The following is a 16,055-nucleotide window of genomic DNA, read 5'->3' on the forward strand; positions in this document are numbered from 1 at the left end:
GAATAACGGCTAAGATGGTGTACATCAAGAATACGCATCTTCCTCACACGGCACAAACTCGTTCTTGAATATGAACCTGTGTGTTGCTAAGGCCATGCTCTCATCCTGACCAAAACTGTTGAAATGGAGTCGTCAGTTCCACTTAATACATATTTGTTGGGACCACAGAATGATCGATTGGTATATGAGCGAACATCTAGATGGTAGATATAGACTGTGAGAAACTGATCAAGGCTCATTACATCAGTTATAATCTATTCCGAAGTATCTGCTACTTGGACAACTGTAGACACTAAACCAGATTATTCGAATAGACATTGCGGGGCAGTATAATCGCTGTAGACGAAATCGAAAGTGAGCTGCAAACAACTTTAAAAACACAGACAAGTATAGTTGCTAGTAGCGCTAACAGTTAGTGTGTCGTACGAATGTCATATACGTCTGGGGCACATGGCTGGTCACTTTAGTTATCATATTCTTCAGACTCCATCAATCCCATTAAACCCATCAGTAATTTCAACAATATTTATTTGGTAGTGGAAAAAAAACACTGTTTTGGCATTACAGTGTTTTATGGTGAGTATTTCCACTGGAAATCAGGAGACACAAGTCCTTGATCAAATACCAATGACACATCCTTTAGGTTACCTAGTAGGTGGAAAATCGGTGTCAGCATATCGTTGTCGCTATTCACGCTTGCCATAGAGTTGGTGACGCTGTCCCATCGAAACACTGTCCTGCCATCCATGACAATTCGTTGATCGAGAAGTTTGGTCGCCAAATTGGTTCTAACAGAGTAGTATTTCCTTTCGCCCTCCCACAAATGCGGAAACAGATTGCACAAGGTTCGCTCCGTGATCGTCACGTTAGCCCTCGTGATCATCACGACACAGTGCTCGCTCTGCTTGACTAACCTCATTAGATTCACTTCCACGTCGCTGAACCACTGAAAGACACTCCAGCTTTTCAGCAACTCGTCCGGACCGAATCCACCATTGAAGGCTACGTCGGGGGACATAGCACATCTCACAAACTCTAGTTGCTTGGAGACGTCTTGGGTGCTCAACTGGAGGCCAAAGCTGAAACACGCATAGTACGCGACAGCTATGCTCCAGACATCTCTGTTCATTCCCAAAGTTCCTTTGATAGAATAGCGCCGATGATTGAGCTCCTTGATCTCTTTGTGGAGCTGATGAACGTCGTCCACGAGCACAACCATGAAAGCCGCTTGTCGTTGTCGATATTTTCTTTGATTTTCACGATGCTTTTTCCTCTGCATCGCTTCACTGATGCACAGCAAGTCTACTAGACTCGGTAGATCTGCGTTTTTTCTAATTGATATGGAGTTGATTTTGGCCACGTATTGATCTTGATTTATTTGTCGTCTCCAATCATTTCTTGGTGACTTATCCCGTTTCCTTTTCTTTTCTGTTGGAGCGCGCTCATCTTCAATTGTTGCCACGCTAGCGTTTATTTCTGGAGTTGACAGAGAGCGATTTCCAGGACTGGATTCCAGGACGAAATTCACCATTTCGATATTCTCGGAGCGGGTAATACGTTGGGTAACACTGCCAATGACGTCGTCGCTTAGGGATTGCACGTTCGGAGGATAGAGAGCACTTCGTGACATGGTGGTTATGTCTTGAGCAGTAAAATGGAAATGGTGTTTCTTCATTTTTGCTACGTGTTTGCGAGTGTCATGCAATGACGAATCCAAGCCGATGACGATGTACAAACTGTAATCATTCGATTTTTGCTAGAACGGTAACTTACATTGCCAGGACACCTACGTACAGTAGGCAGGATTCCTGTTACTGCGAGCGAATCACAAAATTGCAGTACACTGTACTGTTGAGGGATTGCCAGTTGGGTGGACATAGAATACTTCGTGACATGGTCGATTGTTTTGTTCAGCAAACGTTGAGTGACTTCTGTTGCGTCGGCTCCGAAGAGAGGTTTGTTTACGTGTTTGGGTGCAGTGACGCATCGATTAATGATTACACTGGGCAGTCTCTAATCATTCGATTATTTTACTTTCGTGTGTAACGTAAGGAAGCCTACCTACAGTAGGTAGACTTTACATGTACACATTAATAGGCTCTAAACAATACTTCGACCGAACACGAGTTTGTACCGTCTCATCTAAGCAATGCTGGACACAGTTCTTACGACACTGCGCAGTACCAGTTCAACACAACGACTTGTGGGGAAAAGACTTCGAGTGCTTTTGCTGCATATACTTGACAGACATCGTAATCACACATAATCGAAATTAGTAGTGTAATCATTTAGCGATTGGATATCGATCACCACAGGTAAGGCATCGTCTCCCTCATTCCACAATTTGGACTCTCAAGCCCAGTTCGCCAGTCGTTCCATCATTCTAGCATGAGTTCGCTCCAATTGTTTGTATTGGTCGTGTTGGGGCTATGCTGCGCTGCAGCCTCATCCTTAACCAACGTCGACCCAACCAATATCTATTTGGATACTAATGTGATGGTAGCTGCTGACCACAAGCAAGGCAAACGATCTCTGCGTCAGTACACTGCCTATGACCTGGATGAAGGTGATTCCGAAGATGAAGAGAGAGGAGTTAATATCTCTGAACAGCTGGACGGTGTACTATCGAAGGTCGACGATGCAGTGGGAAAAGCAGGTAAAGCTCCAAGCAAACTGGATGCTTTGATCATGAAGAATGTCGACGAATTTGCAAAATTTGCAGACGAGCATGCGAGACTATCGAAAGAACTGTTTGGTAAATACCCACGTGCTAACGAGTTAAGCCTCTCGACACTGAGACAGCTGGAGAAGATCGAAAAGGTGAGGGAGATGGATATCAAAAATGGCCTTAAGGGTAACAAGGTTGAGCCTGATGGCATGCGAAGAAAAATTGTGCCCTTTCCCGGCATGAAAATAGCACCTGAACAGGACCTGTTATCCAAAGTTGGCCGTGATACGGAACATTACAAAACGGTTGGTGGTCGAGCGTTGGCAGCCGGCATTGTTACGCGGACTAACGGGAAAGGAGAACATGAAATCCTGTTGATTTCGAGTTCGAATCCGGAAAAATATGAATTTTTGATCCCTAAGGGAGGTGTGGAGAAAGGCGAGGAGGTTAGAAAGGCTGCGGTGCGAGAGGTCGTCGAAGAAAGCGGAGTACGTAGACTTTTCCGTTAAATGTGCACCAGTTGCTGACTTGTGGTATTGCAGGTGAAGGCTGACATTGTACGTGAATTGGATAAGATCAAAATCTCCGAAGAGAAGTCGATCCAGCCTTACTTGATGAAAAGCGACGTTGTCTACGACGATTGGTCCGAGAGCTTGCGTCACCGCTTGTGGGTACGTATGGCCGGAGATTATAACAATATTTATGAGGTCTGAGCGTGCGATCCTTGCTGTCAGGTTCCGTACAAAGACGCGATCAATCTGCTGGACAATCGCCCCCAAATGCTCGAGATGGTGAAGGGAGCGAAAAAACACATCGGTTAATTGAAAATCAAGCTTGGACGAGCTAAGTAACAGCGGCAAGACCTTACGGCAAGCATCGACCTTTGGTCTTACTCCCACTGTTACTTGTGTCCTAACATAAGAAATATGTTTAGATTTTCGCTGAAGTTAATGTTTCAGCTGATTTTCACGCAAGAGCAAACTAAATACATTCGGTACATTGACCTCACCTAGCATAAGCTAACGACATTTGATGTCGCATCTTGAAAAAAAAATTAGGTCGTCGAAAATAAGTGTAGCCTTCGATATCGCAGCTCAAAGTACACGATTTCTCCAAAGCTCACTTTTTTGCTCAATTTTAACTACTTTATGGTTAGCAGCACCACCATAATAAAATAAATGTGCTGGAACTTAGCTTAAGGAAGACTAGGGCTTCGCAAAGGCTGAGATAGGAATCGTCGATTACAAAATGAAGTAGCATGGCTTAGCTCCGGTGAGTTAGATGTATTAGCACAACCATAGTAATGTGGACATCTCACTCTGAGTGATGTCAAAGTTCTCGCCTCGCCCGATAAAATTTAACAAAATCTACGCACCGATGGGTTTGGAGTGATATGATATCGGTATACTGGTCCGTTTAATTAAAAGAAATACGCTGTCGGTATACCAGTGCGTACAACTACGTGATTTGGGCTTGTAGCTCTGAAGGCCGGGGAATATCTTAGAGGTGCGAGGACCCCTCACTACGAGCCCGTGAGTATCATGGCTGCGTGAAATCTGGGTAAACATCTCACAAGTTTAGCAGCTTTTAGATTACAGTTTTGATACATTGCTGTCATGACAGCAACCGTCTTTTAAAACTTACATCATATCTTAAAATAATATTGCACACATCCTCCGCACCGTTTAGTGATATTCCGCTAAATATTCATATCATTTTTCTCCATTTTTCTATAGTTCCGACCAAGTCATATTTTGATAGATGGAGAAGTTTAGTCTAAAATCGTACATCAGACTTGTTTTAAACCGAACCAACCGAAACCATTGCCTCAGATTTTTTTTTTTTTTGGAAGTGGGGTAGCTGCAAGGGTCGCCGCGGCTCCGAATTGGCCGGACTCGCAAATTCTTACCTTTAACCAGCAGCTTAACGGTGAACCCACGAATTGGCGAGCGTTGCGAATGAGCGCGGAATGCAACTGCAGCACTCCGCATCGGTGGAAAGGTGAAGCGGCATGAAGGGACCAATCAGCGTCAGATTGCTCGCTAAAATGCAATGGTTAACTATTGGTGGTTTGTATCTAAACTTCCTCCTGAACAGCACTATTCAAAACTTATTCGCATGTAATAGCTTAGGTTAATAGTCGCTTTTACCGGCGTAAATCAATCTACCCTCGCGAATGAAAGTAAGTATTACTGTGGTCCCGTAGTCCTTAGCTACTGCATGGGGGCAGCGAAGCGGGGCAAGCGCATCAGATAAACAGGACCTATCGATTTATTTCCTGTTTAAGGCAAAACGATCATATATGAAGTTAACTCCGCTTCTTGATAACTAGTTAAAATCCATACGAATTTAAAAAATACATGTATGGCTATACTTGCTATTTGTATTGCATGAATTGTGTGTAAAACACAACAGACGAACAAGAACTATAATAGTCCCTGTTGGGCTGTACGTTTCCTTCGTACCGGAGCACTATCAGTGTTAATAATCTGCCATTGGCTCGTTATACAGTACTTCGCTGCTTCTTATCTCCGTAAGAAAGGTTTTATTGATTGTCTCAACTAAAAAAAGTGGCGGTACTTAATAGCACACACAACAGAAATCCGGATAAAATCCGAAAATAATAAATGACGGATAAATTGCTAATGCATGTTTCATTACTACATGCAAGTCTAAGGATCTCCATTGCAGTGCTTTTCTGGATCAAAATATAAATAATAAAAATGCACCATTCAACAACTTTCGTGACGATTGCTCATACATGTAGTAGGTGGTCGTTTCGACAACACCACCAAGATTTGAGTGTGTTGTCGAAATCTGTTTTTAAAAAATGATAATAATAATACCACGAAATTGGTCAATATCTGCGCTCAAACGCCACGCAGCTGGGACTTCCGTGTTAAGCCGGAGTGCTTAAGTCCATATTTCGTAGATCCGCGTTTTGCGGTTCCCGTCTTGGCACGTGTACTAGAAAGTTAGCCATCCTCACAACTCAGTGAGTTGGACTCACAGCAACAATGAACACAAACTCATGCTTAATTCGAACTTCCAATCACAGCTCCCACAGCTCATACTGTTTTTGCAACTGGCGTTGTCTATTGCGAGGCATTAGCGTATGGTGTCGAGTACTCGTGTTGGTTCTGCAGCTGATACACCATCCTCGAACGTTGTTGTTGCTGAGTCGTGACAACCCGTGCTTGATCGTCACAGCTGACTGCAGTTTGCTCAGCAAACTTTGCTGAGACGGCGTATGTAAGCAACGCAACATCCGGAGAGCTTCAATCTCTAAAAGTAAGTGTATCGATTCGATCGTCAGCCTTGTTTAAGCCCTTTGTGGGAAGAGGAATCATGCGAAGCTCGAACTAGTCCCAGGACACAGCACTTCCCAGCGAGCTTAATGGCCTCCACCACCTATTCACTGTCAAGTTCACCGGATGAGGCGTGTGTGTAATGAAGCTTGGAACGGAAAGTAACTTTCTTGATTCCACTAAGTTCTATACCCTTTGTGTACCGTTCAAATTGCTCGATAGTTCTTGCTGGAAGTATTAATAGGTCCTCACCTCTTCAGCTCCAGTAGCTTCACTGCCATTCATTTCACCAGAGATGGTCAGTTTACCTGTGATGATTTACTGTACCATTGCCTAGGTCGATTCGGTGGGACCAGTTACCGAGCTGCGATTGAAGTGCCCGCCCGAGCTATTTGGGGAGGAAGAAAAAAACACAATGCTTGCCTGGATAAGACAGTCGGTTGAGTTGCCTCGTTGATTACGATCGGCCCCGCGCAATCCTTCTGGCTACAACAAGATGTGGGTTAACCCTTTAGCCCTTTTAACCCTTTAGCCTTTTAACCGTTTAGCCCTTTTAACCCTTTACTTACCATACTACTGCATGAAAAGACTGAAGCAGCAGGCATCCCCATGTCGCTGCATTGGCAAGACCGTCGGCAGGCGCGTGTATCGTACACACATGTACACTTTCGAATCAAGGCACGGGTGTCTCGCACAGGCAACGCTTCTACAGTAATGAGCTTCCTTGTCCAGGCTGATCCCGGGATGTCGCACGAAGGTGGCTGTGAGCTAGTGGTGCAAACAACATAGACTATAAAAAAGCAAGTGAAGCTCTCCAACCTTTAATAAAGGCGCTTCTTATCATTTTGGACCAAGATCGTCAAATGTACGGCATGTGTATATACCGGATTCGGATTATGGGTCTCGACATACCGCAATCTCTGCTGAAGTTTGTATTGTCTCCTCGCACAGAGCAGATCCCTAGATTTTTTAAAAACCAGCTGGGATTGGGCAAACTTGAACTGACGCGAGTCCCCCAGCACCTTAATCGTTACACGCACTATACTTTGTCAGCTCTTACTTGTCGAGGAGAGCAACGAAATTATACAGAATTGAAACGCTGATATATCTGTCGTCGTTGGTTTCACTGTTGGACAGTCACCCTGCATTGTGTACGTCTTGCCTGTACCTGTTTGGCCATAGGCGAACACTGTGCACTTGCACAGGTAGACGAGAGTCGAAAATCCCCTTGATCAGCATCGTCACTCTATTCGGAACAGCATTGCTTATACGCGTACCTTTGAAAAGTAGTGAAAATCCAAGTGCGATGCTACGCTATTATTTTCACTACGAACCCAGCGACGCCACCAGAAGTAACATATCTTTTCTCCCCTGTGTCTTCGATTGGTAAGGCTCGCTAGCTTAGTCGCTGACGCTGGATGAAGTCGAGAACTACTACACCAATACTCGTTTCTTCAACTGCACACTTGTACTTAAGCACTCGCTCAACATGTCGTTGACGGCTTGATTCTCAGAAATGATTCGTGTTCGTAATCTTTAGGGTACACACAATCTCCAACGTAAAGGAGATTCGTCGAGCCAGGTGGTACTTCGGAAGATCCTCTGTTCGCGAGTAAATCCCTGGCTTTGCGGTAGCTCGCAGCATTGCAGTGGTGCAGGCGTACCTACGTACAGTACGGTATTCATTGGACCTCTCTCCTGTATTTTGAAGGCAATGCCTCCGCAATTTGTGTCTGCGAGGGGAAAGGCTGGTTCTGCATCAGCATGAAGGAGAGGTAAAGGGGGCCCCACCCAGCTCGAACAGAACAAGATTTGCTTTAAGCTTACTTTGCAGTGCAAAGTGAGCATCCTAAGCGAATAGTTTACGATCATACTCTTTGGACCCTCTCATTCCTCAATTCTCCACGCTTTGGTTCACAGTTCGCGCTATTTGGAATAGAAAAATGCCAGCTCCTTTCAAGTGTTTGCTAGCTTCGGCGTTGGCTGTGAGTGTCGTCAATGGCCACGGCTACATGACGGACCCGAAGGTGAAGTTCACTGCTCAGGCAGGCGATCCGACACAGTTCATCGGCTCTATCCAGGCCTCCGACTCGGGTTTCAGTGGCACTTTTAACGGTGCTCCAAAGGACAATGTGGCAGCTTTCACCAAGGCATTTACGTCTAGCAAGTACAAATCTCTCAAGGAATATGTCACTGACAAGGCCAAGATCATCGTAAGTGGTGCCACCCTCACTTGCGGCTCTTGTGATCCGAAGCAAGAACCACAGCCCATGCCCAAGTCCACTGTGGAGTGGTCGCACTCAGACTCTGAGGGTTTCACTCCCTCGCACGAAGGACCATGTGAGGTGTGGTGCGACGACGTCCGTACGTTCCAGGACGACGATTGTGCCGCCCACTACACTATGGTCCCTGCTGAGATGCCTTTTGATCGGGATGCCTGCATGGGTGCCAGTACGCTTACGTTCTACTGGATGGCCATGCACTCGTCAAGTTGGCAGGTGTACGTCAACTGTGCCCCGCTCGCGAAGACCACCTCTACCGGCGCTAAGTCAAAGTATGATGTGGGTAGCACTTCCTCAACGGCACAGTCGAACAGCACATCTAGTGCGTCAAGCGATACCCCCTCCACCCCGACTGCTGAGGCCCCCACGACCCCCTCTACCCCGTCCTCCGGTAGTTCTACTTCGTCAACCACGGCACCCTCTACCCCGTCGGAGACTACCGCTCCGTCTTCGCCTTCTCCCACTAACGCTCCGTCGCCAACTGACGCTCCGTCGGCACCTTCACCTACTGACGCTCCGTCAACACCATCGACCACTACTGCTCCTACCACGGACGAGTCGGACTGTGGCTCGTACGATGTCGCCGGCTCCGACTCGGACTGCGGTTCGTATGATGTCGCCGGCGGCGGTTCCGAATCGGATTGTGGTTCGTATGATGTTATGGGTAGCGAGTCGGACTGCGGATCGCTCGACGTTGCTGGAAGTGGAGATGTCAATCAGGGTGCTGGTTCGCAGACGAACTTTGACTTCAGTACGATGCAGGGCGCGGCTGACGCTGGCACGGTGGCGCCGTACAAGTAGATGAAGGAATTTGTGGACAACTGGAATCTCAATGTTTAGTACCGTTAGCATAAACTTGTGACTAAACCTCGAAGCCACAATAACCAATATACGTGTGAATGTTCAAGTGTGAAGCTGCGTTGCCTATCTTTGCCTGGGCGTGGCAAGCGCTTTTCGTTGGTGAAACTTGTGTACATCAAAAGCGAGGCGCACATTTTGCACGACTAAGAGTGTAGTATTTCGTAGGCGAGCACACGGTTAATCCGCGTCCCACTTCGACCCGCTAACGCAGGAGCTGTCGTGATGGCATCCGTCGTCTGCTGTCCGCGAACGCCCTCATGCAACTTCTGGATGCTATTGATACGCACTGCACGTTGCATACCGTAGCAAGGTGGCCACGGTGGCCACCACCTGTAGAATCTTGGTTGTCGTGACCCCGATGTCGTCAAGTCGAACACTGTCATCTCAACTCTGCTACTGCGCCTCACATCGGTGTCCAATATCTCTCGCTGATTCGCTAATGTGTCTTCGACGTCGTACAAGTAGAACTGACCAACACTATCCGGCAGTCTGCCAGTAGGGTGAAGATCACGAGATCGTGCTCCCAATCTCATCAGCACCGGGGGCCACGTTGAGCGGCAGTCCCGGGTGCGACTACCGGAACCCATTTCGATAGTCACAGCATCGGTGGGACCCCGGCACACTGTGCAAGTTGCAGCTGTTTCACCAGAAGACGAGCTTTTCAATAGAGTCGCAGGTGACTAGATGTAGTCCTCTACCCAATGCCCACCCAGTCGGGTGTCCAATGTCTTCTTCAGGTATCATTCCTCCTGTCCAGACAGCACAACGCCACCCAGTCACCCGTCGCACCTTTCCTTAAACCAGCAAACTGCTTAATGCTACCGCCGACCGTGACCACTTCATTTTCCGTTTTGCGTTGCCTGTGACGATGGTTTCCTGCTCGTTCGCTGCTTTGGCGGTCGCCGCCGTTCTGGTATTACAAGTTGATGCACACAGCTACATGATCGACCCCATGCCCACGTGGCCTGTGTCCTGGGCTACCAACAACTTCGCGGCAACCATCGCAGGTCAAACGTATCTGCCGGTCCCAGATGGCATGTCCTATTCGACGGCACCGGAGCTCAACACAGAGGCCTACTGGACAGCTTTCAACGAGAGCTCGTATACTTCTCTCAAGGACCTGGTGGACAAGACGGGCGAGGTACAGACGCTGTCGCCCTTCGGCACGGCCACCTTGGAGTGCGGCTTCTCACTCGCCAACGGAACGGCACGCGACCTGCCGTCCGAGTACGTCGAGTGGAACCAGCTCACTGAGGGCCACGACGGTCCGTGCGAGGTCTGGTGCGACGACGTCTTGGCCTTCGAAGACGACAACTGTGCTGTCAACTACCCGGAGTCTCCGTCTAAATGGCCGTACGATGTATCCAAGTGTTCGGGTGCCTCACGGCTCACAGCCTACTGGATCGCCCTCCACGGTCTCCCGTGGCAAGTCTACATTAACTGTGTCCCACTGACAGGATCTGTAAACGGCACCACGACGGCTACTAGCTCGTCGACGGGGTCCAACTCTACCCCGACGGCCACTGCAGCTCCTACATCCACGACGGCTACTACCAGTGCACCTGTCAGCGCAACTGCAGCTCCGTCAGCTACGGACGCCTCCACCGCTGCTGAAGCGGAGGACTCCGAGTGCGGCTCTCTAGATATCGCAGGGTCTGACGAATCAGACTGTGGCTCTCTTGATGTCGCTGGATCGGATGAGTCCGACTGTGGCTCTCTCGATGTTGCAGGGGACGACACGGACTCGACCGGCACTTCGACCGACACATCGACCGGCACGTCGACCGGCACTTCGGCTAGCACGTCTACAGGCACTTCAACGTCGACTGGTACCTCAGATTCGACTTCGATCACAACGACGTCGTCGGTAGCGGGTGAATCTGACTCGGATGAAGTGGCTGGAGAAGCAGAGACAGCTAGTAACGTCGAAGACTCGGAGTGCGGGTCGCTCGATATTGTCGAAGAAGACTCGGAGTGCGGGTCGCTGGATATTGCCGAAGAAGACTCAGAGTGTGGGTCTTTTGATATAGCTGAGGACTCGGAATGCGGCTCTCTCGACATGGCTGAGAGCGCTGAATCCGACGAACAGTACACGGGCTCCACAACCGGTATCGATTTCAGTACTCTACAAGGTGCTAGCACCGCCGGCACGGTATCACCCCAAGTTTAAAGAGCAGTAGAAAAGGGATGTTTGTCACTAGTCGACGTAGTGTAGTGTTTAACAACTCGGTGCCAATGTATTCACATGTCAACTATGGTGGATGTGAGAGTAAAAAAAGTAAATGCTCACCAAAAAAAATTGCAGCTCGGCGTGTTATTGCGTGAATTTTTTTGTTTAAGCGGACAAAGAATGCAAATTTTGTTTCACTGTAATAGAACTAAATTTGGCAAAAAAAAAAAAAAAAAAATGGAGGACCGCCTTAAAATTCGTCTATCTGAAAGGTTAGAAGGTGTGATGAATGAACAAAATGGATCTCTTATCAATGAGGAGTTTTCATTCAAACGATCTCTTGGTGTAAGCAGAAAGACGTGTCTTCTAAAAAGATGAACGAAAATTTTCCTCAGGCGAAGAGTAAAGTTTATGCCGTGTTTGGTACATTTGATCAAAACAAAAGATATCATTTGCAACGACTACCTACCCTCCTGAACTGTGGAACTCCAACGACTACGTAGGTGCGGAAGTTAAAATGCAAATTTGGACCTAGCGGGTTCGTCAAGACTAAACCTGTCGTCTATGATTTTATGCAGCACTTCGCCCGGGGCAATTTCTTCAGCCTCCTGTTCGTCCACCAGAGGTGTGCGGACGCCCTGTTGTTAACTCTCGTATCTGCCTCGATACTCCGTCTCGTACTCGTGAATGACATACTGTCTGATGCGTGTCATGTCATTGGCAACCTTGGGTAGTCGATCTTTCGCTCAAGGATCGAATGAAGCGGCGATGCAAACTTCATGACTTTTAACTACGCTACTGTATTCATTCATTTTAGACTTGGAAGTTCTAGCAAAGCTAACAGTATAGGTGGACGTTGAGTGATCTATCACTTTCGTGGCATTTTGTTAGAAAAATATAAACAACTGCCATTCCAAATGTCGGGTAGTTTTACCTGACATCGTTGTTGTAGTAGCTTTAACTGGAGTCAGAACTTGCTGAGCTCGTCCAGCGCTCTCCAAACGTCACCAGGGAATGGGACAGCCAGTCGATCATCAGGTCCGATTGAGAAATCTTTGTAGCCTTCATGGCGGTCCAGGATGCGACGTAAAAGCTCTTCAATCGGTTCTCGGAGGTCAAGAGCAGACGCAACCATCAACCGCGTGCTGTTCCAACGAGCAACGCAATCCTGCTTAGGCTGCTGGAAGCTCACTTCCAGAACACCACATAATCTCTGGAGCTCCTCATTCAGACAAGTAGAGCCCACCAGTGTTTTTTTAGTAGCTCACGCATGGTGTCGATGCTGATATCCACGAAGTAGCTTTTCTCGAGACCTGCTTTGACGGCTAGTTGCGACACGTGAGCAAAATCCCGAGCTTGGAACACCTTTTGAGGCTTCTCGATGATTTGGGAGACATGTCGGCAGCTGATGAAGGCATTGTTGCACGTGAGCTTGCATAGCAGTAGGAAGCTTTGCACGAATCGTTCGCACCATCGATTTGCTGTTCTTTGCTTTTTCTGTCGTACTAGCCCATATTGTAGCAAACAATGAGCCATCCATCGTCACGACATCGAGCAAGTGGTTGGCAAGGCGTTTATCCGTATGAAGACTCTCTTAAATCCTAATATTACCGAGCGCAAATTTCAATTCTCGTCAACCCAATGTAAGGCCACCGCCATATATCCTTTAAGTGCTGCAGAGGTCCACATACCAGTTGCAATAGAGGTGCGACGAGCGCGAAATATAAGGCAACACAGAATTGTTTTTCTCGTAAGATATATCTATAATTTCCATCAAACGATAATACTATAATCTGACGACAAGGTAGTTTGTAGGAGGCTCCAGCGTCACATAGAACCCAGTGAACTTGGGCTGCTCTACAATTGAGAAAGGCTCAGAATTCTCCACAACTGTAGTAGGTCAAACGAATAACACTCTGCTAGGGAAGCTGGCGCTTCCTGGTGAACCCAAGTCTATTGTGAGTCCTAATGTGTAGATTCTGTTCTGTCCTCTTACTCTCAAGAACCGCCTATAGGCTCTCGAGTGGTTTCCTAACTCCTAAGTAGTCGCCAGCTCGGCATCGCACTTATGCGATGCCCTGCGAGTGGATGGAGACTTGTTCGGTTAAAGCTCTCCACTACACTGCCCTCCCAAAGTCTTCATCACTCGTAAATGTCTGTTTGCAAGTTCTGTTATGCTTTCGGTTGTGACCGATCTGTAGGCCTCGACTTTGGTTTGATTTATGCAGCAACATGCCGCTCGAACCGTCTGTCGTTCGATCGAGACGCAAATTGTGTTAGCAGAACAGGTATGTCCGTACTGAGCTGCTTTGATACTTCCCAGGAGTCTTCGATCGACTCAAGTCCTTTCCAACTCACCAGGACTTCATAGTCCTTTTTGGCTTTGTTCCACCGAGCTTCTTTGAGCTCGGCCACCGACAGCATCAGTCCTTGGGCGGCGATGTGGTTCCGAAGCTCTTCGGTAACTTGTAGTGAGTGATCGGCGTAGAACTTCAAGCGGGACGGGTGAACATCCACCTCCTCCCCTGTCAATAGATGAAGAACAGCGAAATAGTGTTTGTCTGCTCGTACTACCTGGTAAGGTCCCACCCAGGTGACTAACAGCTTTTCGTAGTGCTTTTGGTCTACTCTCGACCGCAGCACAAAGTCTCCCACATCAAAGTTTGGAGAGCGAGCAGGCCGTTGGGCTCGTTGGTTGCGCACTGTCTGCCGTTCACGTTCCTGTGTCATTGGCTTGTGCAGGTCACGAATACTTTTCCTCAAATTCCCCAACCAAGTCGATACGGCTGGAGGGTGTACAGGTATCTCCAGTAGTTCTTTTTGTTGTTTGTCCATGCACAATGTTAAAGGTGATGGCAGTGGTAGCCCACAGAACAATTCAACTGGAGCCCGGTTGCCTAATGAGGGCACCGGTGTGTGGTTCAGGCTGGATTGCAGCAGCGGCAAGAAGAACGTCCAGTCGTGTATGTCTATCTTGTACTCAAGGCACAACACACGAAGAACTTGTATAATATCTCGATTTGCTCGCTCTACGCTCCCATTTATCCACGGGCTGTAGGCCACGGTAAACTCGTGCCGTGCCTTTAGCCTTCTGCACAATTCAGTCATCACCTCGTTTTTAAAGTGTGATCCTTGATCACTTATCCACAATGGAGGCAGTCCAAACCTGCTGTACCATGCAAGCATCGCATCGACCACCACTGTACTAGTCGGATTTGTACAGGGCGTGAGCTCGGTGAAATGCGTTGCTTCGTCTTTGAGAACGAGTAGGTAGCGATCTCCTTCGAAACTGTCTCCAAGCGAAAGGAAATCAAAATGTAGAGCGCCATTGCGTTCGTTCGTTCGGTAGGTTTCTGCCCACGGTCGCTGAATGATCTTGCTCCCTTTCACATGTTTACACAGTAGGCATGCCCGTAAGAAAGTCTCTACACGAGAGTGTAGGTGGTGAATGTCAAAATGTCTACCAACGCAAGCCACCATGGCATCTCGCCCGCGGTGCCCCTGAGGTCCGCAGTGAGCCACCACTAGCAACCTCTGCACCAGGTCTGATGCACTTCTTGGTATCCACAATCTGTCCCTAATGTACCAGCCATTTTCAGCATCACCAACCGCCGAATGTGGTCGTTCGCTCAACATTTCCTTTTGTGTACCCAATATTTCAGTTAGCGTAGGCCATTCAAACTCAGGATCGTCTAAAGGCCGTAATTTGTGCGAGCGAGTTGGTGGTGTATCCAACTCGGGCGGTGGTTGCGGCTCTGAACGTGTCGTCATTACGGGGGCTTTCTTTTTGCCACTACGCTGTCGTTTGCGCCATTGCCGAGGCTCTACTTCTTCCTCTCGACCCCTTTTCCGCAATTGCATCACGTTCAACTGCACCGTCGAATCATGATTACCGGCCCACCTCGACACCATATCGGCCCAGACATTTGACTCTCCATCGATATGTTCCACTTCGTAACGATACTCCATTAGTTTAGTCGACCATCGTAAAAGTTTGCCACGAATGTGCTTCTTTACTTCTTTTTCTGGCGCGAACACGTAAATCAAGTTGCGGTGATCGCAATAGAGTTTAAAACCTTCCGGGCGAAGCAGGAGGTAGCTGAGCTTCTCACAAGCACACACTATCGGGTACGCCTCTTTCTCAATGATACTCCAATTACACTGAGATCCTGTAAAACTGCCACTCAAACAGATCAGGAGTTCATGTTGTTGCTCGTGAACTTCTTTTTGAGGTACCCAATGTACCACCTGGGACACCAGTACTGCCCAACCGAGGTCTGAAGCATCAGTGAGCAAACAAATGGTCGCTCCTTTCTTTGGAAAAGCTAGTGTCGCACTGGTCGATAAGAGTTCCTTCATTTCATCGAAAGCACTTCGTTCTGCTACAGTCAAATCCACTGCAATACCTGAGGCCACTCGTTTTGTCCGCCTAGAAGCTGTCATTAGAGCCGAATCCAACGCATTCTGAAGTGGGACTCTAGCAGGGGGGTCATCTCCGAGCTTGAGTCTCCAGATATCGAACCGGGTCACGATCCGCCGTAGATCAGGCGCGAACTCCATCGGAAAACCTTTTTCGATTGCTTTTCCTACCAAAGTTTCCACAACAGCACGCACTTCTTCACTTATCTCCACTCCACTACCTATTTGGGATTCGTCATCATCATCAAATTCATCGTCTCTCTCAACTTGCACAGCATTGGCTACAAACATATCAAGTTGCTTGTGTACATCGATGCCAAGCATAGTCAATACGTCATTACCAAGCA

General features: G+C 47.8%; 5 protein-coding genes across 5 annotated transcripts; 3 read left to right on the forward strand and 2 right to left on the reverse strand.

Annotated features, from left to right (window-relative positions):
• Positions 1-571: 571 nt before the first annotated feature.
• Positions 572-1,279, reverse strand: PPTG_03158 (hypothetical protein; the record flags this gene model as incomplete). Its single annotated transcript, XM_008895833.1, has 1 exon — positions 572-1,279. The coding sequence occupies one exon, from the start codon at positions 1,277-1,279 to the stop codon at positions 572-574; it is 708 nt and encodes a 235-aa protein (XP_008894081.1).
• A 1,109-nt stretch (positions 1,280-2,388) lies between these two features.
• On the forward strand, positions 2,389-3,489 carry PPTG_03159 (hypothetical protein; the record flags this gene model as incomplete). Its single annotated transcript, XM_008895834.1, has 3 exons — positions 2,389-3,156; positions 3,211-3,339; positions 3,403-3,489. 3 exons carry the CDS (start codon positions 2,389-2,391, stop codon positions 3,487-3,489), a joined length of 984 nt encoding a protein of 327 aa, XP_008894082.1.
• A 4,308-nt stretch (positions 3,490-7,797) lies between these two features.
• PPTG_03160 (hypothetical protein) lies at positions 7,798-9,172 on the forward strand. Its single transcript, XM_008895835.1, has one exon. The coding sequence runs from the start codon at positions 7,920-7,922 to the stop codon at positions 9,057-9,059; it is 1,140 nt and encodes a 379-aa protein (XP_008894083.1). The 5' UTR covers positions 7,798-7,919; the 3' UTR covers positions 9,060-9,172.
• An 84-nt stretch (positions 9,173-9,256) lies between these two features.
• PPTG_21218 (hypothetical protein) lies at positions 9,257-10,091 on the reverse strand. Its single transcript, XM_008896471.1, has one exon. The coding sequence runs from the start codon at positions 9,704-9,706 to the stop codon at positions 9,263-9,265; it is 444 nt and encodes a 147-aa protein (XP_008894719.1). The 5' UTR covers positions 9,707-10,091; the 3' UTR covers positions 9,257-9,262.
• PPTG_03161 (hypothetical protein) lies at positions 9,857-11,430 on the forward strand. The gene has a single exon (XM_008895836.1). The coding sequence runs from the start codon at positions 9,988-9,990 to the stop codon at positions 11,287-11,289; it is 1,302 nt and encodes a 433-aa protein (XP_008894084.1). The 5' UTR covers positions 9,857-9,987; the 3' UTR covers positions 11,290-11,430.
• Positions 11,431-16,055: the final 4,625 nt, after the last annotated feature.

The sequence above is a fragment of the Phytophthora parasitica genome (genome assembly GCF_000247585.1).
Source record: "Phytophthora parasitica INRA-310 unplaced genomic scaffold supercont2.4, whole genome shotgun sequence".
In the NCBI taxonomy this organism is placed as follows: Eukaryota; Oomycota; class Peronosporomycetes; order Peronosporales; family Peronosporaceae; genus Phytophthora; species Phytophthora nicotianae.

Bases quoted from the DNA above. Each gene is read 5' to 3' on its own strand.
- PPTG_03160 (XM_008895835.1), top strand. From the start codon at position 7,920: ATGCCAGCTCCTTTCAAGTGTTTGCTAGCTTCGGCGTTGGCTGTGAGT.
- PPTG_21218 (XM_008896471.1), bottom strand. From the start codon at position 9,706: ATGGGTTCCGGTAGTCGCACCCGGGACTGCCGCTCAACGTGGCCCCCG.
- PPTG_03161 (XM_008895836.1), top strand. From the start codon at position 9,988: ATGGTTTCCTGCTCGTTCGCTGCTTTGGCGGTCGCCGCCGTTCTGGTA.